Genomic DNA, 27,026 nt, shown 5'->3' on the forward strand with positions numbered 1-27,026 from the left:
TGTCCAAATGAGCTTTATTTTACTGTTAATAAGATGTTTGAGTATACATCAGTCACAGCTCAAACTCACATTTGTGCTGGAGTTCATTTCTCTCCTTTTTATTATATATAGCTGGCTTACAAATTTATATTGCAGCAATTTACATGCCATTTAGTTGTACGATAAGAGAACTGAATTGACATATCATAGAAAACAGCATGTTGAAATCAATTTGCCTTGCGTTTAAGAACAATAAGGATGTCCACTCCCTTCGCTGACTCAAATGCCGAGGGCTGCTCTTCAACTTTCTTGTGAAACAAGTCGAAGAGCTCATCTAAGATTTCTTCTTTGAAATGCTGCTTGAAGAGTCCTTCCATGATAGCTCTCATATGAGATGCAAAGAGTTTGCTATTTTTTGAAATAGTTCCGGGTTCCATCACAGTAGGTAAGTGTTCCATTATCTCTATGCTAAAACATCCATTTCGCTCTACAGCAGCTTCCAGTTCTCGGGGACACACATAGTATATAGGCACATTAAATGAATCTATTTTCTCCTCGCTGACTACTCCCTGCAAAATCAAAGGAAGAAAACACATGTATAGCTGCGATGAAAATTAATATCCACTCAATTCTGTAAGTACTTGGTCAGTTCTGAATGCTTACCTTCCTAGCCATGTCAATGAGGCAAGATCCTAAAATTTGATAGATGACATTTGCCAGAGTATGAGAAGGAGGTGTATCAGCTGGGTAACCAGGAATGGCAAGTACCATCAATCCTCCATGTACTGTCTCTTGTGCCCTGGCATGCAGAAAGTGCTCCATGTCCTCGGCATATTGGGCTTCGTAAGCCCTCACTACTTCATCTGTGGAGTCTAAGTAATGTATTCGTCCTTTATTCCAAGCAGGGGAGTTGCTGTCTGTTACATCTTTTGGTACTCTAGAAAGCCACTGAAGGGAAATAGAAGAGTGAAAAAAGTGGATGGAAGCATCGGGGAGTATTCGACCATAGAAAGAACCAGGCACACCCGCAGCATAGTATTGCCTATTCTGAGGGAGGGAATTGAAGAGCATGTTGAAGTCATTTGAGGTATGATCATTAAAGAAGACTTGAAATTCAGGGATTTGACAATTCAGCCCTCGGCTTTGATACTTGAATAGAACAGCTTCAAGTATGTTTTCAACTGCGAAAAATGTATTAGGCCCAACTGAGCAACCCAAATCTGCAATGTGAAAGGAGTTGGCAGATGAAAATGTTTCCATGTCAAGCTTTTCTGCAATCGCCTTATTTAGAAGTTCTTTCGCAGCATCAATTACTCCTTTCTGGAAACGCAGGTATGATATTGAATGATTATATTGATTATAGCAGTCACTAAATTCAAATTGAAATGAAAACCTTGTTCAGTTTTTAGTTGACTATGAGAATTAAAAGACAGTGGAAACTTGATTGCTAGCTAGGGAATAATGGTGGAGAAGAGTTTAAACTACCATTTTCTTCCATGCTATCTGTAGAAATTGGATTAGCTTTATAAAAAAGACCAATTTTTTGCTTTACATCTAAAATCTAACTAAAAACTACGATTGTTTGCTACCCATATAGTGAAGGGTACTACAGGATCTTATTGTAAACTATTAACTGCATGCACCCATTAAAGGTTACTGTTACTAGAGTTCAAAGAAAGACCTGGTAGATGGAGTTCTTGGCATAGTTGCTGGGGCCATCTCCACCTTTCATTGGATAAGCTTCAGAGCATTTACCAGTTTCCTCTGCTGCCATCTTTGTTCTTCTGTTTCTCTATGTCTCTGTCTCTCTTTGTATATGTCTTTTGCGTGGAGGATAAGGCACATATTATTCTACTCTATTATTCTACTCTAGCTTTGACTCTTAACATAAACAAAGCAACCAACTACTCTTTGACTCTTAACATGCACTACTAGAGAAAACCCATTCAGGGACAAAATCAGTTTGTCTCTAAATGCTGAGAATTTGTCCCAAAAAGAAGTTTGAGACAAAATCATTTTGTGGCTAAAGTCATCTCCTAATGCTCGTCCCTAATTATTAAAGGCAACGACTAATACATTTCGTCTCCTAATCCATTTAGAGAAGAAATTAAAATTGTCCCCTATTCAACAAAATTTCATCCCCCATTCTCATTCAAGTTGGAGGGAAAATTAATTATAAATAATGCCAATCAAATGAATAAGGGACGAAACTCATTCGTCTCCTTATTTTTAAGATTTTATATTATTTTCAAATTTAATGGCGCTTATCAAATAAATAAGGGATGATTAAAACAGGAAAATATTGAATTTGACACAGATTCACATACAAATGAGCAAAGACAAACCCAATTCCATTATTATAGACGGCAAAAGTTCAAACACTAATAAGACAACGACATAGTTTGAGATAAGACCAGCAACTAAGTACAATGTTTATCTGAAATGCATATCTAACTTGAGTACACTATTGCATTTGCATATGCAAAACTTTGAGGTATCATAATCATTTATTCTTGGCAATGAAGAGGCCCCACCCATTTTTGCTCTCTAGAGTTACTCCTAACCAGCTTTGCCTTCCATTCACCATGTCATTGTAGTCCTCCTGAACATATTTTGATCGCAAAGAATCAAAATTTCATGAATGCATAGAACTGTATTAACAAATCAAACGCCCAGAAAAAACGAGGAAGAAACTCACTTTAGAAAAGTCCCCAATGAATGCATCGTTGTCCTTCTCAACAGCATTTAATTCCCGCTGCGGAACTTTTATGAACTGCATGTACCGGAAAACAATTTGGTATAAGTTCAGCAGCCAACTTATTAAATATGTCATTAATGGCTATAATAGGTGGAAGAGCTATCAGTATTACAGTATCTAACTAGAAGGCAAAAACCAAGATTAATGACATTTGATAGCCTTTCCTAACAAGCCGTCAACCTTTCCTGCTCCAAGCCAAGCCGTAGCCCTCCTAGCCGACAAGACCTCTTGCTATTTGATTAAAGTGTTTGATTAACGTCCTGTTGCACCAATTGTTTGGTCACGTGCAGGCCCTTGCTTTCTGCTCAATGGGTCCTTCCTCAAGCCTCTTAACTCCTCCACCACGCCATCCTCCGAGTAAAATAAATCCATATGCAAATATAAAGTGTCCGCTCTGTGGAGTTTTGGGTCATAGCAAACAACGGTGCTATGAAGTAATTGGTTACCCTAATTGGTGGGATTTCACCAAGAAATCGCAAAAGAACCTCAGAAAAGCTGTCGTGGCTTAAGCCACCAACTTGACATGTTGAGGAATGCTGCAAGTCAACCTAATTTGTCAGGAAGATAGGTGCTCTTCCTCTGTAGTAGCCACGACAGCTTTTCTGAGGTTCTTTTGCGATTTCTTGGTGAAATCCCACCAATCAGGGTAACTAATTACTTCATAGCACCATTGTTTGCTATGACCCAAAACTCCACAGAGCGGACACTTTATATTTGCATATGGATTTATTTTACTCGGAGGATGGTGTGGTGGAGGAGTTAAGAGGCTTGAGGAAGGACCCATTGAGCAGAAAGCAAGGGCCTGCACGTGACCAAACAATTGGTGCAGCAGGACGTTAATCAAACACTTTAATCAAATAGCAAGAGGTCTTGTCGGCTAGGAGGGCTACGGCTTGGCTTGGAGCAGGAAAGGTTGACGGCTTGTTAGGAAAGGCTATCAAATGTCATTAATCTTGGTTTTTGCCTTCTAGTTAGATACTGTAATACTGATAGCTCTTCCACCTATTATAGCCATTAATGACATATTTAATAAGTTGGCTGCTGAACTTATACCAAATTGTTTTCCGGTACATGCAGTTCATAAAAGTTCCGCAGCGGGAATTAAATGCTGTTGAGAAGGACAACGATGCTTTCATTGGGGACTTTTCTAAAGTGAGTTTCTTCCTCGTATTTTCTGGGCGTTTGATTTGTTAATACAGTTCTATGCATTCATGAAATTTTGATTCTTTGCGATCAAAATATGTTCAGGAGGACTACAATGACATGGTGAATGGAAGGCAAAGCTGGTTAGGAGTAACTCTAGAGAGCAAAAATGGGTGGGGCCTCTTCATTGCCAAGAATAAATGATTATGATACCTCAAAGTTTTGCATATGCAAATGCAATAGTGTACTCAAGTTAGATATGCATTTCAGATAAACATTGTACTTAGTTGCTGGTCTTATCTCAAACTATGTCGTTGTCTTATTAGTGTTTGAACTTTTGCCGTCTATAATAATGGAATTGGGTTTGTCTTTGCTCATTTGTATATGAATCTGTGTCAAATTCAATATTTGCCTGTTTTAATCATCCCCTATTTATTTCATAAGCGCCATTAAATTTGAAAATAATATAAAATCTTAAAAATAAGGAGACGAATGAGTTTCGTCCCTTATTCATTTGATTGGCATTATTTATAATTAATTTTCCCTCCAACTTGAATGAGAATGGGGGATGAAATTTTGTTGAATAGGGGACAATTTTAATTTCTTCTCCAAATGCAATAGGAGACGAAATGTATTAGTCGTTGCCTTTAATAATTAGGGACGAGCATTAGGAGACGACTTCAGCCACAAAATGATTTTGTCTCAAACTTCTTTTTGGGACAAATTCTCAGCATTTAGAGACAAACTGATTTTGTCCCTGAATGCGTTTTCTCTAGTAGTGACTGCAAGTTATGCAATTAACTGATCAAAATTCAAAAGCATGCACATTACTATTAACAGGCTAACAGCACATGGATCTGGAAAAGTATCATTGATTCATTGGACGATGAAGAAGGGTCAAATTTCCAACCTCAATCGTCTGTGTTAAAAGGGATCTTTGGGAATTGGTCAAGATTTATCAGGATTTCATGGCCTGGCTTACATGTAGCAAACAGTCGAAGATGCTTAAGATTCAAGGGTAGGCACTGTAAAATATACCTTTCTGTCAACTCAGTAGTTTCTTCTATGTGCTTGTGAACTCCACACCTATCAGGCTATGTTCTTTTGTAATATATACTTTGATATTTAAATGCATTCGGAGAACAGTATTATTCAGAAAGCGATATGTGTTCTGACCAAAACCAAATGTAATATTCGACATTGAGCTTTGTTCTCAGGTATCTTATTTTTTCGAAATCTCATTCATGGCAAAGGAGATCACAGCTATAAAATTCTGAACATAACCAAAAAATTGAGATGATAAACAGCCAGGTGACAATGAATATATGAGATGAATCAAAGAGAGAAAGGCACTTAGGGTCAGTCTATCTGACATGATCGAATTATACTTGCAACTTGTGCACTACAAGAAGAGAAAGGATTTTCAAAAAAAGAAAAAAAGGCGGAGAAAAGAAGAGAGTTGATATTTACAAGCTGCTGACAGAGCTTTCAAATTCTTACATTTGCAATGACCAGCAACTTTACTTCAAGCTATTTTGTTGAAGTTATGGCCGATTTAGTACAAGAAGGTCAGGCTGCGCGTGAATATGAGGTTGGACGGGAATTTATGTTTCGAGGCCCAAATCACACCAAGAAGCCCGAGGACGAGTTTGTGCTTCATATTCCGACTTATGATGGACAAATGGCACGATGTGAATGGTTAGAATAAGTCATCAAGTTCAAACGCCAATAGGAAAACTCCACTTAAGCTCGTGAACCCTAATTCTTTTAGGTTTTGGATTTCCTACACAACAAAAAAGATGAAGGCAACCTCTAAGCATATAAAGGGAGATCAATCTGCAGCAACTCTCTCTCTCTCTTCCTCTCTTTAATTTTCATTATTTTGTGTTTTTGATTCCAATTATGTGTAACTAAATTTCCAGTAGTTAGGGGGGCAGTTGAAGCCCTTAGACATGATCCATAACATACTTTGACATTCAATTTGTTTTCTAATTAATAAAGTTGAGGTTTTGTTTACCATGTTTCTCATTGATGAATTCTATGTTTGTGTGCTTTGGAGGCCTACTTAGTATGCATGCTAGGGTTCTAATACTTTGATTGTTTGATGCCTGGATCAATAGTTGGATTCCTCAAATTATCTAGAGAAGTAATTGGTAGTTTTCACTAGCAAGTAAACAAAACCCTAGGTTTAGCAAGGCTCTAAGTTATTTGTGATGCCTAGTGATTGCTCAAACTCTTTTCAAACTTAATGATCTCTGCATGTTTAATCTAATAAATGTACCTTTAGGTTGCATTGCTTGGGAATAGTCTAGGTGTAGAGCACTTCCTGCCTAGCATACAAAGTAAAAAAGAGTAATAGGTTGTGTTCAAGCGTACCGAGCCAATCTGAGCATTTTCAACTAAGTTAATTGGTAGTAAATTGGACAAAGTGTGTTATGTGTGATTGTTGGGGGTGGATACTTCCTATCAGCTTTTCTTTATTTTACATTCTGTTCTCTGTTTTCCCATATTTATTTAATATAGTAAACGAACTCCAAAAATTTCCAAATTTTATATGCTAGACGATTTTCGTGTCTAGTACGTCTCTGTAAATTTTCGTATTTTTCTGGGTTGTTTTGGTTAGGTTTTTAGTTTGTTTTTCGACTGCTGTTCAGTAGGAGCTGCAGTCACGTTTTTGTGACTTTTGTTGAAGCATTTAGTTTAACTTAATCCTCTGTGGGAGACTCTTATTTCTCTATACTACAATTGACATATTTGCAGGAGAATAAGGAAAATGAATAGCTTTAAATTTAGCTATCACAAGCTTGGAGCTTGTTGAGATCTCCAAACTTAGAGTTTGTAGAGAATTTATGATCGACCACTTACGTCATTGTTTCGATCTAATACCTCTTGGAATTGAATTTCTTGGAAGCTATTACGCTCAGAAATTCCTAATTTCTTGGAAGCGATTATGCTCAGAAATTCCTAATTTCTTGGGAGCAACTACGCTCATAAATTTTTTATGTTTTCGTGGTAGTCTTTTTACGCTCCGAAACTAACCCTAATTTCTTGTTCTCTTTCAGGATGAGTAACCTGAACAAACTGGACTTTGCTCCATTGGTAACAACTGGCTCTGGATATCACAGGTGAGTTCGTGATGTCCGCCAGCATTTCAAGGCCGATGGAATCCTGGATACGATTCTCGTGCCTAGCCAGAACGTGCTAACTATTGAGCAAACTCAAGCTTTGGAAGCAAATAGAGCAGCCTTAGAGGCAAATAAGGCAAAAGTCATCATCCTAATGACTCGTCATATGGATGATTCGCTCCAGTACGAGTGTATGAATGAAGAAGACCCATGAAGGTTGTGGGTCTCACTCGAAGAAAGATTTGGTAACGTCCGTGACTCCCTGCTTCGTGACCTAGAAGTGAGATGGCATAGCCTCAGCTTCTATGATTTCAAGTCAGTTCTTGACTACAACTCGGAAGCACTTCGCATTAAATTCTTAATGGAATTCTGTGGTAAAGAGATAACAAATGCGATGTTGATTGAGAAGACTCTCTCTACATTCCCCGTCTCTGCATTGATGGTTGCTAAGAACTATCGAATCGATGTTAATGCAAGACCTCACAAGGTTTCAAGAGCTCATTGGAGCTATGAATGTCGCTGAAAAACATGACAACATCCTTGTGAAGAACTATAATTCGAGATCCGTGGAAACAAAGCATATTCCAGACTTTAATTATAGTCGCGCCCTAAAAAGAGGGAGCCAAGAGCGAAACCCTAATCTTAGGGATACGTCTGGACGTTCTGGTCCATATAATCGGTCTACTTTGGAAGGTAACCGCCAAAATAGGCGAACACAGAACCGAAGAGGTCAACGTGGAAAGAGAGAGGGAGGCAACGCCTCTGGCCATGTTGGTGGCGCCACCAACACTAAGAGCCATCTAAATGACGCTTTCAAAGCACCTCAATCAATGCAGTCTGAGCAAAGAGATGTATGTTCTAGATGTGGAGTATCCGGTCATTGGGCACACATTTGTAGAGCTCGTTAAGAAATCGTCACCGCCTACAAAGCATATTGTAAAGCAAGAGAAGCTCACTATGTGGAACAAGAAGATCAAGAAGATGATCTAGAGTGAAGGGTTAAAGACTAAAAATCTGGCTGGGATTAATAGATCACCAATTCTGTTTAAGTCTTTATTTTCCAAGAGATGTAATAGGAAATTGCCATATACTTTGTAGTAAATGCCATTGGTTTAGTTTTTCTTCACATAGGCATATCCAAAATGAGCATGATGTCTAGAAAGGTTTTGAGATAAGTGGTACTTAAGCGAGCCTGGTCATATTTATTTTGGAGTTACCGAAAGAAGTCAAACGACTACCTTTGTTTTCCATTAGCTAGCATTTGGATTAGATTCTCCTAATGGTTAAGAGACAATGATGTATTCCATTGGCTTATGAATAAAATTTCTAGTTCTTTTCATTATGACTCAATTTTGATTCTGAGTATATTACTTTGTGACTACGATAGCTAGGTCATCAGTACTAATTCAAGGACATGAAATAGCCCAAGTTTCCCTTGCCAAAAGGCACCTTGATTATTGTCGCAAAAACTCTCTACGCTACTAGGTCAAATCGCACCTATGAATAGCCAATGGATTCCATGCGAAAACGCATGTAGATAACTTAAATGAGTTCCTTTGCAATACCTCTAATAATTGCGAACAAAGGCACATCTTAGAGAAGTTTATGTGTCTCTGTGGGGGTTCTTTTGAATTAAGCAAGACTAGGCCAAAATTAACTCAATACCTTGATGTTAAAGAGAGAACCTTGTGCGTGATTCAGATATCAAGTGAGGCTTGACAGCGTGAAGATGGTGTGGGAGCTAGAAACATACTGCGGTGAAAGAATTTGGGGATTTTTGAATTCGGGTTTTCTGGAAGACGAGCTTGAAGGGAGATTTTGGGAGAAAAGGGACTAAGAGCTAGGTTTTGTGCTTAGAGGCTTGGAGGCTTGAAGAGTTGAGGCTTTTTAATGTTTCTCAGCTTTCTGGGTTGTTGCTTGATGATAATTTCAGTTCCTGATCTCTCGTTTTATAGGCTCAATTGGAGGGGTATTATGGTGGCTCAAGCCCTTTGGTTTTCTGGGTAAGATGCTTCTCCTTTAGCTCATGCAGGATTTCTGCCTTAAAATCTGGGAGATCAGAGCTTTCTTGAGGGATGGAGTCTTGGAAAGAGGATAAGATCGTTGCAACAGTGAGCAAAGGTCGCAGCAGAGACAGCTGCGGTGGCACAAAACCTGGAACGAGGCAGAAGGGGAAGCTAGGGGGTTGTGAGCTCATCGTTCAAGGGGGGAGAGGACATCCGCCTATCGGTCGGAAGGTAATCCTTGCTAACTGACAGGAGGGATCAATATTCCTCTTTAATATTTGGGTCGAGTAGCGTGTTTGGCAGCTGCGGGGAAAGGAAAGGAAGCTAGAAGAAAGACCGGGAAGGCTTGACTATCTTATTTCTTTTGGGTTTGGGCTTTTCTTTGGGCTTTGAGTTTTTAGGGAAAAAGGTTGATCCAAACCTCATTTTCACCAATTCGCTATTGATTTAAATTACCGGGCTTGGATCTCGAGCCCAAGATCGAGACCACCGATGACGTTAAACCAATAGACGAGCATTATATGTTTCCGTAACCTTCCACACCATACCCACTTCTGCAAGCCCCAGAAATGCGTGGATGTGGCTTGGGTCCACATCTAGGGTGTGTTTGCTTGGCGCGCTAAAGTCGAGAGATGGGTATAAAATTCTATAGTTTTACAGAATTTTATACAAATTGCGTTTTTATGCTAAAATATGTCGCGACGACATATTTATTTGTCGTGTGATTTTTCGGGTACCAACAGTCTCTCTAGTAGACTCTATGTCACTATTCGAGCTATTAAATCCAATAAAAGTTATGAGAGAAGATCTCTTGGATTTAGACGCATAATAGCTTTGTCACGACAGGATAGGTCATCCTAGTCATGATGATCCGTCTACTAAAGACTTCACACGGACATCTATTTTCTCGAGCCAAACGAAGCATGAATCAAAAGTTGATTCTTGGAAGAAGTGTGACCGCCGCTGCCATCCACCACCAGCCTAGGGCTGGCATAGTCCTTATCCATGACGCCATGGATAGCGTACATCATGGTGATGACGCCCCAGGTGATGTTGCAATCACCAACTTTGCTTCAAATAGTGTTTCAGACGCTCAGGCCCAAGCAAAATCCTCATTGGTTGCTTCTAAAGCCTCTCGCTCGTTTTACAAAGCCCATTCCTTAGGGAAATTAGGACTGAGACCGTCCTATGCAAAGGATATGAAAATACTCATTTTGTTCTTACATAGAACCCATGGGGATTCTATGGACTAATTCAACCAACTTGCGGACGTATAAATATCTCATGATGTTGGTTGACACGCAAACAAGCTGGTCACGTGTTGTGCCATTGTCCACTTGTAATGCTGCTTATGCTACACTCCTAGCACATATCATATGAAAACGGGCTCACTCCCCGAATCATCCTATTCAGTCAATTGGATTTGACTATGCTAGAGAGTTTACATCGAAGACTTTCGATGGTTATTGCAATGGGACTGATGTTGGACATCATATTCCCATGTACACACCCAAATAGTCTCGCAGAAATGACTATGATGGTCGTCAGGATTTGGTAATGCGCACCAACCTCCTTATATCCGCTTTGGGTGATGCAATATCGCATGGAGCTATGCTAATTCGTCTATGACCCACTGCCGCTCAATCTACCTCTGCGTTACAGCTAGTGACTAGGTACAAGTATCGTACTTACGCATATTTGAGTGTGCCATTTATGTGCCAATTGCGCCGCCACAACGCACTATGACAAGTCCTTACAGATGAATGGGCAACTACGTTGGATTTGAGACTCAGACAATCGTCTGCCACTTAATACCCTTGCAAGGCGATCTCATTACCGCTAGATTTGCGGGGTGTCACTTTGATGAGACAGTCTTCCCGTCGTTATGGGGAGATAAGAACACGGATGTTCAGCAGGAACGACATGAATTGTCATGGCCTGTCCCTACTATGTCACATCTCGATCCCTGTTAAAGTGACGAGATCACACATCTGCTGCAAATATGCCTGCAAGGATGGACGTCCCTATGAGAAGGACGTAGCACCACCCTACACGGAGGTAGGCATGGCACCAACGCCAAAGAGAGTGGCACTCTGGCATTATAGGCCATGGCCCTAGCTAGGATGCGTGGGAGGCCTGTGAGTTTGAAAGATACTTTGGCACAACCCAATCCTTTGATCATCAAGACTCAAAATGTGTCTCATGAGTATCTTCCAGATTATGGTTATCGTTGGGGGACGCCTCAACGTCAGAACATATTTCTTAGAATATAGAGCTCTATGAAAATTACACGAGTGTACATGAGACGTGAGATAGAAACTCCATCATAACTGATGATGTAGTTGCGCATTTCGTTGCACATGAGTTTGTTGAGTCAGATGATATCGTACCACGCTCCGTTGATGAATGAATGCCAATGTAGAGAAATTTGACCTAAATGGAAAGATGCGATCCAAATTAAGTTGGATTCTCTAACGAAGAGGAAGGTTTTCAAGTCAGTGATGCCAACACCTCCTAACATAAAACTTATTGACTGATGGGTCTTCGTTAAAAAGCGTGATGAGGAAAAGAGATGGCAATCTCGCCTTATGGCGCAAGGCTTCTCACAAAACGCCCTGGAATCGACTACGATGAGACATATTCTCTCGTAATGAATGTCTTTGTACTCCACTACCTTGTCAGTTTGGTAGTTTCCGAATAACTGAACATGCAGCTTACAAATGTGGTCACTACGTAGCTCTATAGGGATTTAGATATGGAATATACATGAAGGTTCATGGTGAACTTCATTTACCCAAGTCAAGTGGCTCTAGATCACGGAGCGCGTTTTACAAAGAGGTTGAATTGCTCACTAAAGTGACTACTTGATTGGGAAGTGATATGCCCGCCCGTTTTCATAACAAGTTCCAGATTCTATCGCGGTTCATGTTGGACATGATCTTCATTGGAAGCCCTTAAAGAGTTAAGGGAAACCGCTGAACACTTGAAATCCGATTTTGAGATGAACGATTTTGGGTGAACACGATTATATCTCAGTTTGGAACTTGAGCATTGTGTTGATAGATGCTTAGGCATTTTGACAAGTTCAAGCCTTCAAGCACCCCCATGATCGTTCGTAGTCTTGATCCTGAAAAGGATCCTCTTCGTCTGAAGAATGATGACGAAGATGTGCTAGAGGCAGAAGTGTCTTACATGAGTACAATAGGCGCATTATTGTACTTACCCCAATGCACAAGACCAGACATCTCATATGTTGTGAACTTGTTAGCTAAGGTATAACTTTGCGCCAACGCGACTCTATTGGATTGGTGGAAAAAGATATTTTTTGATACTAGAGATGTACGACTGATAGGGGCATGCTTTATCCCTACAGAGAAATGATGGATTCGGACCCATCACATACCAGGAACGCCGCCAACACTGGCCTGCGTCCTCTATCCCCATCCCAGAACGACATATATTTTGGAAGGTTTTGCTGATATTGGGTATCTTTCTGACCTACACAAAGGTCATTCCAAAACTGGTTAAGTGTTCACCATGGGTAAAGACCGTGATATCTTGGAGGTCTACAGAACAGACCCTAGTCGCTATATCTTCGAACAATGCAGAGATCATTGCTCTTCAAGAAGTGGTTCGTGAATGTATATGGATTGGATTCATAATTACGCATGTTCGAAAAATTGTGGTTTGAAGTCTACCACAGATGAGCCTACGAGCATTTAGGATAATACTGCTTGTTTTGAACAAATGAAGCAAGGCTACATCAAAAGCGACAACACCAAGGATAATCAGTAACAACAAACTCTCCTCAAGATCAAAGTGAACTAGGTTCAATCTGAGGACAGTGTGGCAGGCTTGCTCACTAAGTCATTGCCTAAATTCCACTTTCGAGGAACATGTTGGTAGCACCATTTGTGGAAGGTATCCGAACTCCCATGACCGTAGTCATCAGGGGGAGATGCAGACATTAGGGGGAGATGTCTACATGTATGGTCTCGAAATGTGAAGGGTGTGTTGTGCTATTTTTCCCCTTCGACCGTGGTTATTTTTGTCCCACAGGATTTTTGTTACTCGGCAAAGTTTTTAGCAAGGCAACGAGAGAAGCACCGCGTTTGGGCGACACAAGGGGGAGTGTTCAAGTAAATCTCTATTTTGTGTCTGGCCCAAACTCTAGGTTACTTGACCTAGTGGTAATAGGATTTAATTAGATAATCTCGGAGAATCTTAGAGATTCCTATTCAATGTATGATTACCTTTCCTTGTATCATTCAGACTCTATGCATTGTAATCCTCTATATAAAGAGGCCCCTATTATCAAAGAGAATACACAGCAATTTTCTCTCAATTCCCATTTCTCTAAAACAGAAAGAAAATTATTGAAAATAAATAATTGACTAATTGTGTAACTGTTGTTCTGAAAGGTGGAATCGGTTTGACGCCAATGGGTTGTTGACCATAATTAATCATTAAACTTTGAACCATAATAATAAAGAAGAGGAACACACCAGAATGACAAACTATATGTTGGTGAGCTAGCTATGTCTTATTGTTTTTTTTTTCTTTTTTCAATTATAGTTTGAATTTGAGGTGGATTAGAATTAAAAAAGTAATAACAGGCCTGGCCATGCTGCTGGGCAATCTTGGCGACAGCCCAGGGCCTCAGGGCATAAGGGGCACCAAATGTAAAAGCTCATTATATATTACTAATATATATATATATATTTTCCATGAGTCCATTTTTATAATGATAAAGACAAAAAATGCTAATCAACAGAAACCGGAAAAGTCAATGTAGTTGTATTTAATTAGAATTAATGTTAGGATCTCTCTCTTCCAACCATATTTATCTTTCTTTGCAACGTCTCTCTCTCATCTTCTTCCATAAATCAAGAAGAAACTTTCTCTTTTCTCAGCTTTTCCCTCCATATTGTCATCAAATTTTTTTTTTCCCCTCCATATCTCTCTCAATCCCTCTTCCCTCACAAGCTCATTGAGTCATTGCCTCAACTGATAATTTCTTCCTATTGTTTTCTCTTCGGACTTTTTTTTTCTTTTTTTTGCTGCAATCTCCAAAAATTGGGGTTTTTGAAATAATAATAAGAGGTATGTTTTCTACTTTTCTAGATTCCAATCGAGAATGAGAAAAAGATTATGCTATTTCTTTTAATGAGTTTGGTTAACCTCAATATTGATGCAAGTTTTGTTTATAATTTTGCTAGTGCAGTAGAGGTTTTTCATTGGTACGTTGCATGAATTTTGCAGTATAGTTTCACTGTTCCATAATATATATATATATATTTATATATATTTTCAATTATTGAGAAATTTCATTTTGCTTATGTGTAGATGTGTTAATCCTCAATAAATTTTGAAACATGGATTTGTATAGACTTTTTAACAATTTAGAGATTTTTTTTAAGAATACTATTTAAAAATTTAGAGATAAGGGGCCTAACAATAATTCTCTCCCGGGGCCTCGAAAGACTTAGGACCGGCCCTGAGTAATAACTATATGTTTGGTAATGACGGTAGTTTGAAAAGAAAACTATTGTCACATACTAGCTGCACATGGTAATGTAATTGTCATGGTCCGCTTGGTCCTATTACCTGCCTCTTTTGAACGAGGACCACCATAATTTCATTGTCCCAGGACATTTTGTATGTTGCATGACATAATTTCAGTTTTTTTTTTTTTTCCAACAAAATGACATAATTTCAGTCACATTTTGTATGTTTTTTTTTTTGAAAGGAACATTTTGTATGTTTCTACTGGACTTGTTATTGGAAAATACACGTTGTTTTGTCCTCTTCATGTGCACTTTTCACATAATTCAACATATATACTTTGTTACAATCAAATATGGACTTGTCACATATTAACAAAAAATAAATTGATAATTAGCTTAATGTCAAATCCAGTTTAACATGAACACAAACTCCAAATCAATACTAGCAACTTAATGAAATAGTGTATCAATTCATTAAGGTTTGTAGTCCAATTCTTAGTCTGCAAGAAAGACCACAATGCAGTGATACATTAAGAGTCTAACTAGGAGACCTAATTCCTTATGAATTGCTTTGATGGAAGGCTTCTGAGGTTTTAATCTTCCTATCTAAATAGATGAATTTGGTCCCTGTTACTACCACGTCAATTTGCATTAGTTTTGTCCATTGAGAAGCAAGGTTGGTAAGTAATAGAAGGCCATATTTAGTTGATCATGTTTGTAGTACTGCAGAGATGGAGTCCATGCCAGTCATAGCTGAAGGTAAGCTTTGATCCTTGTTTGATAAATGTCGAGCTTGTATGCATATGTTGTGAGCATGAATTTGGTTTTTACAATTGGTATCAGAGCATAGGCTCACAAATATGATCTTAGTTTTTGTTTGATATGAAAATCGATTCAAGGTTTTACCAAACAAAAACAAATTTTTTATTTTTTTTGCTTTACGGTTTAACAAGCCACTCAGCCTGTTCAAAGCTCTTGGCCCAAGTCACAGTTCTTCTTTATTATTATTAGACCCGCACTACAGTCCCTTAGTTTGAACACATTGGAACCGGAATCTTAATTTTCAATGATTTGGGTTTGCTCCATATATGATTTACAAAGGCGAGAAAGAGAGGGGCAAGAAGAAGAAGCAGTAGCTAGAAAAAGTGTACGTAATGAACTAGAATCAAATTCAAAGAAGATAGAGAGAGGATTCGAAGTCTGAAAATCTGTTAGAGAAAGAAAAGAGGAAGAACTGTTCTTGCAGCTGGCTACACATTCTCTTTCTTGCTGGACTAGAATCGATTTCAAAGAAGAGAGAGAGAGAGAGAGAGAGAGAGAGAGAGAGAGAGAGAGAGAGATTCTTAAATAAATAAAGGAATGAAATGATGAAAAAATCTTTCAAAAATTGCCAGCTGGCAGACGCCGTAACAGATCTTCAGTCGAGTTGAGAACATCAAGTATCGTATTGATATTTTTTAAAACGTGAGATATTGAAATCTATAAGGAGCAAAATGTCAGGTACCGTACAAACCATTTTCCCTCAAAGGAAAGCCTCCATAGAATTATTGAATGGTCTAACACATGATGACATGTCCCAACCAATTAGAGTCCAGCAAATCATTAAAAGTATCTGAATTGCATCCATTTGGGGCGCTGTAACAGTTTTGGGCTCTCCTCTATCTATGAGGATTTCCTTCTTTACTCAGGACTTCAAGACTTCAATTACATAACTATGATCCTTTGTAAGGCAATAACTCTTCTCTTAGCAACTTAAGGAATCCTCTAAGTTGCGTAATCACGTAGTTCACCTAGGATTCCTGGTTGCCTTATGTTTCGTGGTCACATTAGGAAAACTCAATAGTTGTGCATTTTCTTTGATCTTGTATCATTTTCTCTTTTTTTAGACATAAAAATAAACCAAAGTAGCTTCAACACACAATGAACTAGCTAGGAAATGAAAAAAATTTAACTGGCTTTAATTACTTTGATGCAAACCAAAGCCGAGCATACTAAGGCTTGGTGCCATAGATTAGTATTTATTTACTTTATTTATTTTTTGTTTTCTTAGTAACTTTAGTTCAATTCCTACTTTTGAAGGATTGTTGTAGCCATTAATCCTTGAGGTACGATAAATTCTGAGCTTAATATTTCCCTTGGTTTCGACACATGCACTTGCGTTTATCAAAAATTACGTTCAAGTAAGTAGTTAGTGGATTTCCAATAGCTTAGGCATTGTTTCAAATGTCTTATATTACCCTCAAAAACTGTTGGGTGTGTGGATCCGATTCCACATAGGATAAGTATTTGTTAATCCTTGATCAAAGAGGAGTTTTGATTGTTTCCTACCTGCTTACATAATCCTACTTGGTAATGGTTTCTATGTCTATTGGGAATAGGTTTCCAACACTACTACAAAAAACACATACAAGGACACCAAACAAGGACACATAATTTATGTGGAGTCCTTGAAGGTTTTTAAGGACACACAACTTCAAATTGAAATTTTTTTAGTGGGTGGACAGTTTTTAACGACACGTAAACCATTTTTGTTGTGTCCTAAGATTGGGCTCCAAAACTGAAATCCAATTGAAATAAAAAAGGCGGAGCTGCAGTACTTGGCGTTTTCGATTTCCTCCCGAAATTTCACTTCCCCTTCCCCGACTTGCACTCCCGCCGATTTTTCTTTGCCAAAAGTTAAACTTCCCACTTGTTTTTTTGCACACAAATTCCCACTCTGGCCTCTATTTTTTCATTGACCTACCTCTCTCTCTCTCTCTCTCTCTGCATCTCTTCCTCATCGAATTCAATCACCACAGACGAGTATTCTCTCTCCTTCTCGATCTGTCTATACCGTTTTCTTCTCGCCAGATCTGTGTGCTTTGGTGCTGGGTAACAATTGTTTCTTCATGATTCCCCGTTGGTTTTCTTTCACCAGGATCTACAAGCTTTCTCCGTTGCCATTAACGAGGATCCGATCTAAGAGTCTTGACTGGCGGTGGCTTTCTTCTCATCCAAATCAGAATTAGATGGGTATGTCAGTGGCTCGATTTATATTGCTTAATTATGTGGATGAGATCTTGGAGGTTTAATTTTGTTTTCATCTACTCTTCCGCAGATGCCAAGCCTAAACCCTCTCATCCTCTTTGCAATGATGTCGCCGTCATCTCTCCGCAAACCACCGACCTCACCGCCTACCCTAGACGCCTCCGCGATGTCGTTCTTCACCCATATCATCCACCGTCCTCACCAAATCGAACTTTTGGTAATAATTATTATAAGGTTTTGTTGGGTTTTGGTTAGTTCATCAGTTTGGCTCCAAATATGTCTTACACATCTCATATCATCCACCACTCCAAAAAGGTCCGCTCTTCAATTGAATTTGGTTTTGATTCTAATCTGGGTGATGCTGTTTACTTTGATTCTAATCTGGGTGATGCTGTTTACTTTGATTCTAATCTGGGTGATGCTGTTTACTTTCATTAATTTATGACATATTTATTCTGTTTTCTTTCTCCAAATTTTGTTATAGGATTATGTGCCTACAGTGTTTGACAACATCAGTGCTAATTTGGTGGCGGATGCACAGTTAAACTTGGATTGTCGGACACTGCAGGTAATTGCTCTGTGTGGGTGTTTGTGATTTAGTTCTTGAAGCTTAATATGTGAGATAACTAGCTGGAGCTTATGTGAGATGCTATAGGCCATTTAGAAAAGATAAAATTTAATTTTAAGCTCTCCAATGTAGTTAGAAGTAGAAAAGATAACTGGTTTTTGTTTTCGGTTTTCGTTGTTCCCCCGACACAAACTCTACCTTTTGGCTGCGTTGATTATGCTGAATTCATCAAGGTTTCTGTTTATCATTAATTTATAATATGTAGTTATGTATGTTGCTGGATTAGTTGGATATGGATTTCCTCCGATTTTGTTTGTTTCTTTGATTGAGCTAATTCCTTTACGCTTTGTTGTTTTGCAGGCTGAGCATCTTGCTGGGTTTGTTCTTTCTGTATGTTACAATACCATGCAAGCTCTTTTTCTTTATTTTATTTTTTTGCTTGTTTACCTTACAATGTTCAAAGAATAGCTTCACTATTTTAATTTGAAACAGAATCAGTCAACAGCTACCTTGTTGTTATATAAAGCTGGTACATTCTTAATACTGATATAGCCTGGGGTATCCCAAAATGCTAAAACTATACTTTCACTTTTTCCTGGTACAGGATAATCTTGTCCTAGGGTCAATTTATTTTTCCACTGAATGCATTTCAGAGTTTGGAGTTCTTCTAATGTTGCTCCTTTTTAGCTTATAAACTCTATTCTCATTTTGTACCTATGATCTATCATTCCTCTTCTTTTTCCCCACGTAGTATGTTGCATGATTTTGTGATTTTCATAATTTATTTATTTTGGCCTATTAATGCTTATTGTCGTGATGAAGAATGGGGAGGGTATCATGTTTTTTCTTCTTTCTTTTTCTTATCTACAAGAAGTTAGTAAGCTTGCATGAATTCAATGGATGGATGGACAGCTCAAGAAAGTATTGAAACTCCAGACTTACTATTTCAATTTATTATAAATAAGGTTAGTAATACTATTTCAATGAATGGATTTACTTGTTATTCCTTCTATCTAGCTTACTGTTGATGTTATATCTAGCAAACTGTTTTATTTTTTATTTTATTTTTATGGGTGTGCATGCATGTCATCGAAATTCAGTAGCATTATCTACAACATTAATTATATGGAAATCGTTGTTGAACTGTGCTCTGCGCCTATGTACATGTAGTTTTTGATCCTCAGTGTAGTTTCTGATCTCAAACTATCTAACCCACCTCTTCATCTATATAGTTTCTGAACATATATATGTTGAACTGTTTTCTTTTTTTTTGGTGTTCTGAGGTTTCTTACTGCCAAATTTGAGTTGCTGGTTTTTGTCAAATTTTTTGTATTTACTGCATTGTAAATGTTTGAACTGCTTTACAGTTCTAGCACTTAGAGGAAAGGACTACGGCAAGTCAAAGATGAGTTATCTGGGCCATGATTTCAGGTTATTCTTATTCTTACTATCTAGTAATCATTTAAGTAAGTTTTAATGGATTTAAGCTCAGCTTTGTGCAATCAGATATGGGAAATCGTTGAATTCCAGTTGTCAAGTATTCGTTTCTGTTTCGGTGCGCCTGTGAGTATTTTTCTGTGTTCTCCATTTTCAGTTCAGTTTTGAAGTATTGTTTTCATGTGTGTGTGACTAAGAGAATGACATTGCTGTGATGTTTGTATATAAAGGCATCTCATTTCTGTTTTGCGCATTTTCAAATAGGTCCATTTTCCTGTGGGAAACTGGGAATCTTTGTATATAAGTATCTTTGTTTAAAGAAAGAACTCATTTTTTGTTGTTGTTATCATCTCAGTGGGCATTGATGGCTTATTTAGAAATTTCGAGATTCTCAAGAAAACTGGGTTGAACAAATGGTACCTATATTTTCAGTTCTATTCTTATTTCTTACTGACCTGTGAAACAGAAATTTATATATTACTACCCATGTACAGTTTTTGAGTTTTTATAAAAGTTGTATTCATCATGTCCCATGTAGTTTTTCCATCGATCTCTCTTCTTGATGATGCAATTTTGAATTATCTGTACTGTTTCCATCACAGTCTGAGGTCCAGATGGTGCAATGTGTTTCATTCTAAAGCCTGTAGACAAAAAATGCGGAGGGACAGACTGAATGGCAAGTACGCTCCAGTTTCATCCTTAATGTTCATAACCTCATTGTGTTGTATCTGTCTTCACAATATATCTGTCTTCACAAGTACGCTCTAGGAGTGTTAATATGTGCTTGATTTTGGTTTGTGCTATATTTATCAGGTTATGATTGAAGATATTGGGAAGCAGATTAAGCAACTATAAACCTACAAGGTGCAGGACATTGATTTACTTGACTAGAATTGTTGAACTGTAATTTGTTATACTTTATAAATTTGTATGCATATGGTGTATTTTGATTTAGTTAATATTGCATTTGGTGGTGTATTTTGAGGGGTGTACAATTGGAGAAAGCTTCCTTTTATTATTAATTAAATTTTTTTTTTGGGTTTTTTACAAGTTTTAAGGACACGTTTTGAACGTCCTCTATGACTCTTTTAAGTGTCCTGTTTTAGTTTTAAGGACACATATGAGTGTATTTTTTGTGTCCTCTTATGGTTTTAAGGACTCCATTTTCAGAGCTTTTAGGACACAATTTGTGTGTCCTAGTATAGAATAGAGGACACCTATTAGAAGATATAAGGATGTAATTTAGGTGTCCTCTTATGGATTTAAGGACACTGCATCTAGAGCTTTAAGGACACACAAACTGTGTCCTCGTATAGAAAAGAGGACACGCTTTCAGTGTCCTTGTTTGAGACTTATAATGACTGCTGGATAGAGGACTCTTTTTTAAAGAGTCCTTGTATGTATTTAAGGACACAGTTTCAGTGTCCTTAAATGGTGTTTTTCTAGTAGTGCAATGTCTTATAGGGTCTAGTTAGATATCTATAAATAGGGGCATAGGTTGTAGTAGTAGATCAAGTCTTTGAAGCATTAAACAAAGAGAGCAAGTGAGGTCTTGAGAGTTGGTGAGAACTTCTTGTGAGAGATCCTTGTATTCTTGTTCGTGTATTCTTCTTCTTCTATAGTGAAACCCAAGCAGCCCGGGGACGTAGGCAAAGTTCTTTGCTGAACCTCGTTAACAAGTTCGTGTTTGTTTTCTCAATCGTTTATCTATATTGTTTTGCACTTGTCTGCTTTCGCAAGAGGAATTTTAGGTCAAATTCCTAACAAAAACTTCATTTTTCAACATAATTGTTTTTTTAACTCCCCTTCAAATTTGGCTCTATTTGAGCCAAAATCCCTTACTATACATGAGTTTTTGGATAAATTTTACTTTTTTAATAAATTAATTTTTTATTCGCGAGTACTTGTAATGACCCTATAACTTTAGATAATACTAGCAATTGTACCCGCGCTTTGCCGCGGGATTTATTGTTACTAACAATTTGCAATAATGAAAGATATAACTGAAGTGACTTGATTGTTGATCAAAATGATAGAACATCATATATCACACATTAATTAATCAGTATAGTGCATCAAAACATTAATGCAAAATATCAGAGACAAAGTTTCCTGGCTCCAAAATTGTTTACAGTCTCTAGCTCTCTATATTGTTTTTCCTGCAATTTTAAGGCACTACACTACTACCTGATTCTTCTTTAAAGAGTTGTCCATGCGCTGCAAGTTGCTTGGTGATCTAAAATCTCATCTCCCTATAATGTCCGGTCATTAGCACAATGGTTTCAGCTGATCAGCAGCTATACACAGACATTGAAGTATTTACAAAATGCATAAATTAGTCTTCCATTTCAAATGCTTAGATCAGTTGTTATATATAGTTATATATTGTTCAAATGACAGATTGTAAAACTTAAACTCCATAAATATAATTTGAATGAGCATCTCCAAACTTGGAAAGCAGATTACTTTTTCATTCATCTTGGTTGGAGCTTTCATGGAGTGCAACACTCTTGTATGCATTTTCCAGCTTTCTAGTAATCTCTGCAACGCAGTGATTAAACAATTTCAATAAGTTCGTCACTGTCAAGTATGGATACTTTTGAATTGAGATGCAACATTGAATTGCCATAAATAGAGATTAGAAATTGAGAATCAGACCCTTTACAGAGGAAAAGCTCATTCTTTGAGGGAAAGTTCAATGCTAGCAAATAGTAATCACTCTCCAATCCATGGCTTCCTCGTTCACTCTTCAATTGCTCATGTGATATATATGAGTTGAACTATGTGATATAATTGTACACCAAATACATTGAAAAGTATTTATTCAGGTAAATCAAAAATGATATAGAGAAAGTGTTAATATTTATCAAGAAATCTGATGAGAAAGGTAATGTAGCAACATACCTTGTCTGACATGTCATGAATGATATCATTCAGTTGAACTCAGTCTGCAAAAAAAATTGCATTGAGGTGAAGCAATCGATATGATAATTTGGGGTCAACAGACTTTGCTGAATTATCACCCTCTGACATAGGTTGTTTTCAGATCTCACCAAATTTCTGAACTTTTGCATGAGTACACGAAATTCAATTAACAAAAGGCATAGCAGAAACTTCTTCAAAAATTGAAGCAAACCAATTTTATATAGAGTTTTCAAATTCAAGACTCTAGTAAAGCATAAGCCACCAATTAGGTTATCTCACACTACCATCAACATCTTCTCAACTAAACTTTCAGTCCTCAAGTTACAAATATCGAAACTTCGACCCAGACATTTACTTTTATGGCTCTATATCGAAATCAAACACCTAAAAAACTAATCCTTGAGCAAATCATAGACCTATCCGCCATTCAAAAACAAACCTTACACTTATACCAGAAGCCAAATAAGCTGATTCAACACAAAACAGTAGATAATCCCAGTAAAGGACTCAAAATCAACATAAATCAATAAAAGAATCAAACCCACACCCATAACAAAACTCCAAAGAAAACAAAAAATCAAAGAACGTCCAGAAAATAAAAGCTTCAAAAATGGTGATTGTGAACCAATTGGGTACCCGAAATCTCTCTATATCACGTTGTGCAAATCACGAAACCAAGCTGTACGAACTCAGGAGCAGATGAAGATCAAACAGAAAGTCTCATTTAAGATAGTTCATAAATCAAAAGCATAATTATTCAGAAAAAAGGAGAGAGTCCGTGTAGATAGACGCTTCTAGAAAAAAGGAGAGAATGGCAGCACGTAATTATGGGAAACAGAAAGGGCAAAAGAAACAATCCCGGATGAACAGTATAACAGTGGATCCGTCTTTAGATGTATGTATAATATGCTCTTTTTCAGATCAAGCTCAAAAGGCCAAACGTTTAGTGCGTGTTATTTGACTATTTAAATTGTTCCTTTTCAAGGTCTTTAATGAATTTTCGATGGCTAAGTCATGTTTCAAATGTCTTTTATAAACTTTAGAAACCTCATTGTTTCAACAAAATTATGTTTTGTCTTCCACTTCAAATTTAACCCTAAATGAGTTATCATTTATCATCTTTTTGTAACTCAACATAGTACAACGCACATGTTCATATATTTATTGCTTCTTGCTTATTTTAGCGGCAAAAATATATAAGGATTAAATACTTGTTACTCCCTGTACTTTACTCCAGAAAACAGTTAAGTCACTCACATTTAAAATTAAATAATTTAGTCCTTATTCTCTCAAATTTGACACAACATGTCTAAAATGACTATTATACCCCTCACTTCTTTTTTTCTCTCTTTTATTTATTTATTTATTTATTTTTCTGCCTCTCTCTCTCCTCCCCTGCACGCAACGCAAGCCAAGAGCAAAATGGAGCAAGACCCTTTTTTTTTTTTTTTTAGATCTTCAATCTAGGGTTGCGGGTCGAGCTGTGAGCTCTTACAACTCACCGTCACAGCCACCTCCGTCATCATATATTTGTTGGTGAAAAATTAGCTCAGAGCAAAGTGAAATCGAAGCAACCCAGAATTAGGTTATGGGCATCATTGAGTTCGAGCTCCAGGTTGTACTCCGAGTTCTCTAGGTCGAGGTCGTTACAGCCAGCATCATCGATCATTTAGGTCTAGAAGGAAACTGACAGCATCCATTTTGCAGGTCAAGTAGATGTGGATCCGATTTGGGGGTTGGGGTTTCTACTTGGGATTCGGTGGAGCAGAAGAGGTAGAGCATGGTGAGAGATTGGGGGTTTGAGTGGCGGGCTGAGAGTGGAGCTCGGTGGAGGGGGGCTATTTGGAAATGGGATCAGAGCTGGGCTGGTCAAAGCTGGAATTAGGGTTGGGGAACTAGAGCGGGGAGAGAGAGAGTAGAGAAAGAAGCATAAAAATTAATAGAAAAGGATTAAAAAAAAGATAAAAAAGAGAAAAGAAAAAAAGGAGAAAAATTAAAAAAAAATAGAAAAATAATAAAAAAGAGCAAGTGAGGGGTATAATAGTCATTTTAAACCTGGTGTGGACCTGTACGTTGTGTAAGAATTAGAGAGAATAAGGACTATCCAGTTTAATTTAAAAGACGGAGGACTAAACTGTTTTTCAGAGAAAAGTTTGAGGAGTAACAAATATTTAATCCAATATATAATATTGCAGAAGTTCTACATCTGAAAATAACATAATTAAACACATACAACATGTTCAAATCAGTTTGCAGGTCTAATTTCGTTTCAGCACAACAAGAAAGTTGATCCTTGCCTGCTTCAATGGTGGAGGAAGGTTGCTCTTCAAATTTCTTGTGATAGAAGTCGTAGAGCTCATCTGAGACTTCTTCTCCGACTTATTGCTTGATCATTCCCTCCATGGCAGCTCTAACATGAGATGCAAATACTAGGGCATTATAAATAGTTCCATGCCATTTGGCAAGGCTAAGATTTCCAATTCCATCATGTTTACGCTAAGGCTATGTTTGGTTGACTGGAAAGGAAAGGAATCACTTTCCTTTCCTTTGGGAAAGTGTTTCCGGAGGGGGGGGGAGGGAACCAAATTCCTCCACTTTTTCCTTTGCTTTGGGAAAGTGTTTCCCTTCCTTGGCTGTCCCCAAACGCAGGAAAGGAAAGTATTTCCTTTCCCAACACCCACTTTCCGGGAAACAAACATGGCCTAAAACCACTACACCAATTTTTCAATCAGACGACAGTTTTTCACTGTCGTCTGAGTATAGAGTTTGCTGTTGTCTATCTCAATGCCGTCTGATACATGAATCAGACAATACCAGAAAACTGTCGTCTGATAAAGTTTACTACAACAGCGACTACTATACTGTCTGTTGTCTGAATACCACGAAGAACAACAGCAATTGGTACCTTAACTCTTGTGCAAAGTAATTTCAGTTGACAAACCCTGGAAGAATGTTGACGTGTAACGAACATTTAGAGAACATTGATTTGTAAAAAAACTATTGTCTGAAGGAAGCTTGTAGATCAGCAAAATAATTGAATACTATTGACTGACTTTGAACAAGACAACAACAAAACTATTAAAGCCATTGTGTGTCATTGCTTCAGACAACAGTTTTTTCTTTCTTTTTTCTTTATGTCCATTTGTTAGACAATAGTTTTTGATTGGTATTGAATTGTCTGAGATAGGAGTGAAGACATACATTCTGTACAATTAAACAACACATCCTTGATTCCAAAAACCATTTCATTCCATCAGCAGTATTCATCCCAACATTTACACAAGAATTAACCTTGCCCAAGTGCCTATATCTATTTCATTAGCTTAACAGGCTTTCAAGTTTCATGAGCTTTACATGATAATAAAAAAGAATACAATTTGCTCCATCTCCCAAGATAGTTGTAAGCAAAATCACTGCAAGCTTGAAGCCCATTCCTTTGGTACTGTACCACTAAGATAGTTGTAAGCAAAATCACTGCAAGGAAAGAAAACTGGATGCAATTAATAAACTGTCAGGGTATTGAGAGCATCATGATCAAATACTAAAGGTCAAAGTCCTTGTACAAAATTTCATTGAAGCTTGAGCATTTCTGATCTTCCCGAGTTTTTGGGTAGCTTGCATCATACACTCTAATGGAGTTAGGGACTTAAACGAAGTCTTCCTAGCATCTTTATATCTGCAGTAAGATGGGAAAAACTAGATCAAGTGATGTATACTGAAAAGCGAAGAAAAATCCAAGCTCGTTATCTCATCTATCACCAGCCAATCTAGCATGCACTTAAAGAATAAGAGAATGAAGACTAGATAGTACAAGTACTCTGAGTCAACATTTTAGACTAGAATGGTTAAATGATTTGGAGAAGAAAATGAAAGCAAACTGAATTAAACTATTTGGCTGTCTCGAATTCAATATATGCAAAACACAGTCCTAAGGATCTTCCCAAACAAAAAGAATCTATAACAGATGGTACTGGATCGAGCATGATTCTTTTCATTCTGCTACCAAAGAAAATTGCAGTAACTTGTAACCAAAACGACAAAGTGCAATATATTCAACACAGTTGTACTGACATTTTAGGAATGAAAGAACTTACTGAATTTTGAAGTAGTTGACATATAGATCAAATCCGACCACTACAGCTCCAACTTATAAGACAATGAATAGACAAAGTCATCAATATTAGAAGTTAAGACCAAGAGACCAAGAAAAAAATATATATATTTTTACGTCCATGGCTCTAAAGGAATGCAAAAGAGAAATTTCTACTCATATTTTATCAGTAATTCAGTATATCAACAATATAATAGAAAACAACCATTAAAAGCAGTTGGAAGAAATAAAAAAGGACATAGGTATACGCTCTCATCATACTCCATTAGAAAACCAGGCTTCAGCTCTATCTTCTTCCCTCCATCTTCCTGTGAAATGCTCTTGTTAGCCACATTGATTACCCAACTTTTGATTTATAGACTATGTAAGAAAATATAAAGATATAAAAGAGTACACGAATGGAACTTTAGGAACTTTTGATTATCTACTTTCAAAAATTT

The 27,026-nt window shown here is 37.5% G+C and overlaps 1 protein-coding gene and 2 long non-coding RNA genes across 11 annotated transcripts; 1 reads left to right on the top strand and 2 right to left on the bottom strand.

Annotated features, from left to right (window-relative positions):
* On the bottom strand, positions 1 to 1,813 carry LOC133721549 (loganic acid O-methyltransferase-like). Its single transcript, XM_062148194.1, has 3 exons — positions 1,661 to 1,813; positions 643 to 1,299; positions 1 to 548 (listed from the first exon to the last, which is right to left on the bottom strand). The coding sequence occupies exons 1-3, from the start codon at positions 1,751 to 1,753 to the stop codon at positions 207 to 209; spliced, it is 1,092 nt and encodes a 363-aa protein (XP_062004178.1). The 5' UTR covers positions 1,754 to 1,813; the 3' UTR covers positions 1 to 206.
* A 15,258-nt stretch (positions 1,814 to 17,071) lies between these two features.
* On the top strand, positions 17,072 to 20,593 carry LOC133722413 (uncharacterized). 9 transcript variants are annotated; one of them, XR_009852719.1, is made up of 9 exons: positions 17,073 to 17,530; positions 17,616 to 17,860; positions 18,030 to 18,113; positions 18,474 to 18,503; positions 18,985 to 19,078; positions 19,481 to 19,676; positions 19,906 to 19,966; positions 20,153 to 20,230; positions 20,364 to 20,593. It is a non-coding gene; the product is annotated as an uncharacterized LOC133722413 (long non-coding RNA). The 9 variants fall into 9 exon arrangements; XR_009852717.1 differs by having other exon boundaries at positions 17,072 to 17,530; positions 18,474 to 19,078; XR_009852718.1 differs by having other exon boundaries at positions 17,072 to 17,530; positions 17,616 to 17,762; positions 18,474 to 19,078.
* Positions 20,594 to 25,702: 5,109 nt separating this feature from the next.
* Positions 25,703 to 26,102, bottom strand: LOC133720312 (uncharacterized). Its single transcript, XR_009851803.1, has 2 exons — positions 26,039 to 26,102; positions 25,703 to 25,949 (listed from the first exon to the last, which is right to left on the bottom strand). It is a non-coding gene; the product is annotated as an uncharacterized LOC133720312 (long non-coding RNA).
* Positions 26,103 to 27,026: the final 924 nt, after the last annotated feature.

Source organism: Rosa rugosa, chromosome 7 (genome assembly GCF_958449725.1).
Source record: "Rosa rugosa chromosome 7, drRosRugo1.1, whole genome shotgun sequence".
In the NCBI taxonomy this organism is placed as follows: Eukaryota; Viridiplantae; Streptophyta; class Magnoliopsida; order Rosales; family Rosaceae; genus Rosa; species Rosa rugosa.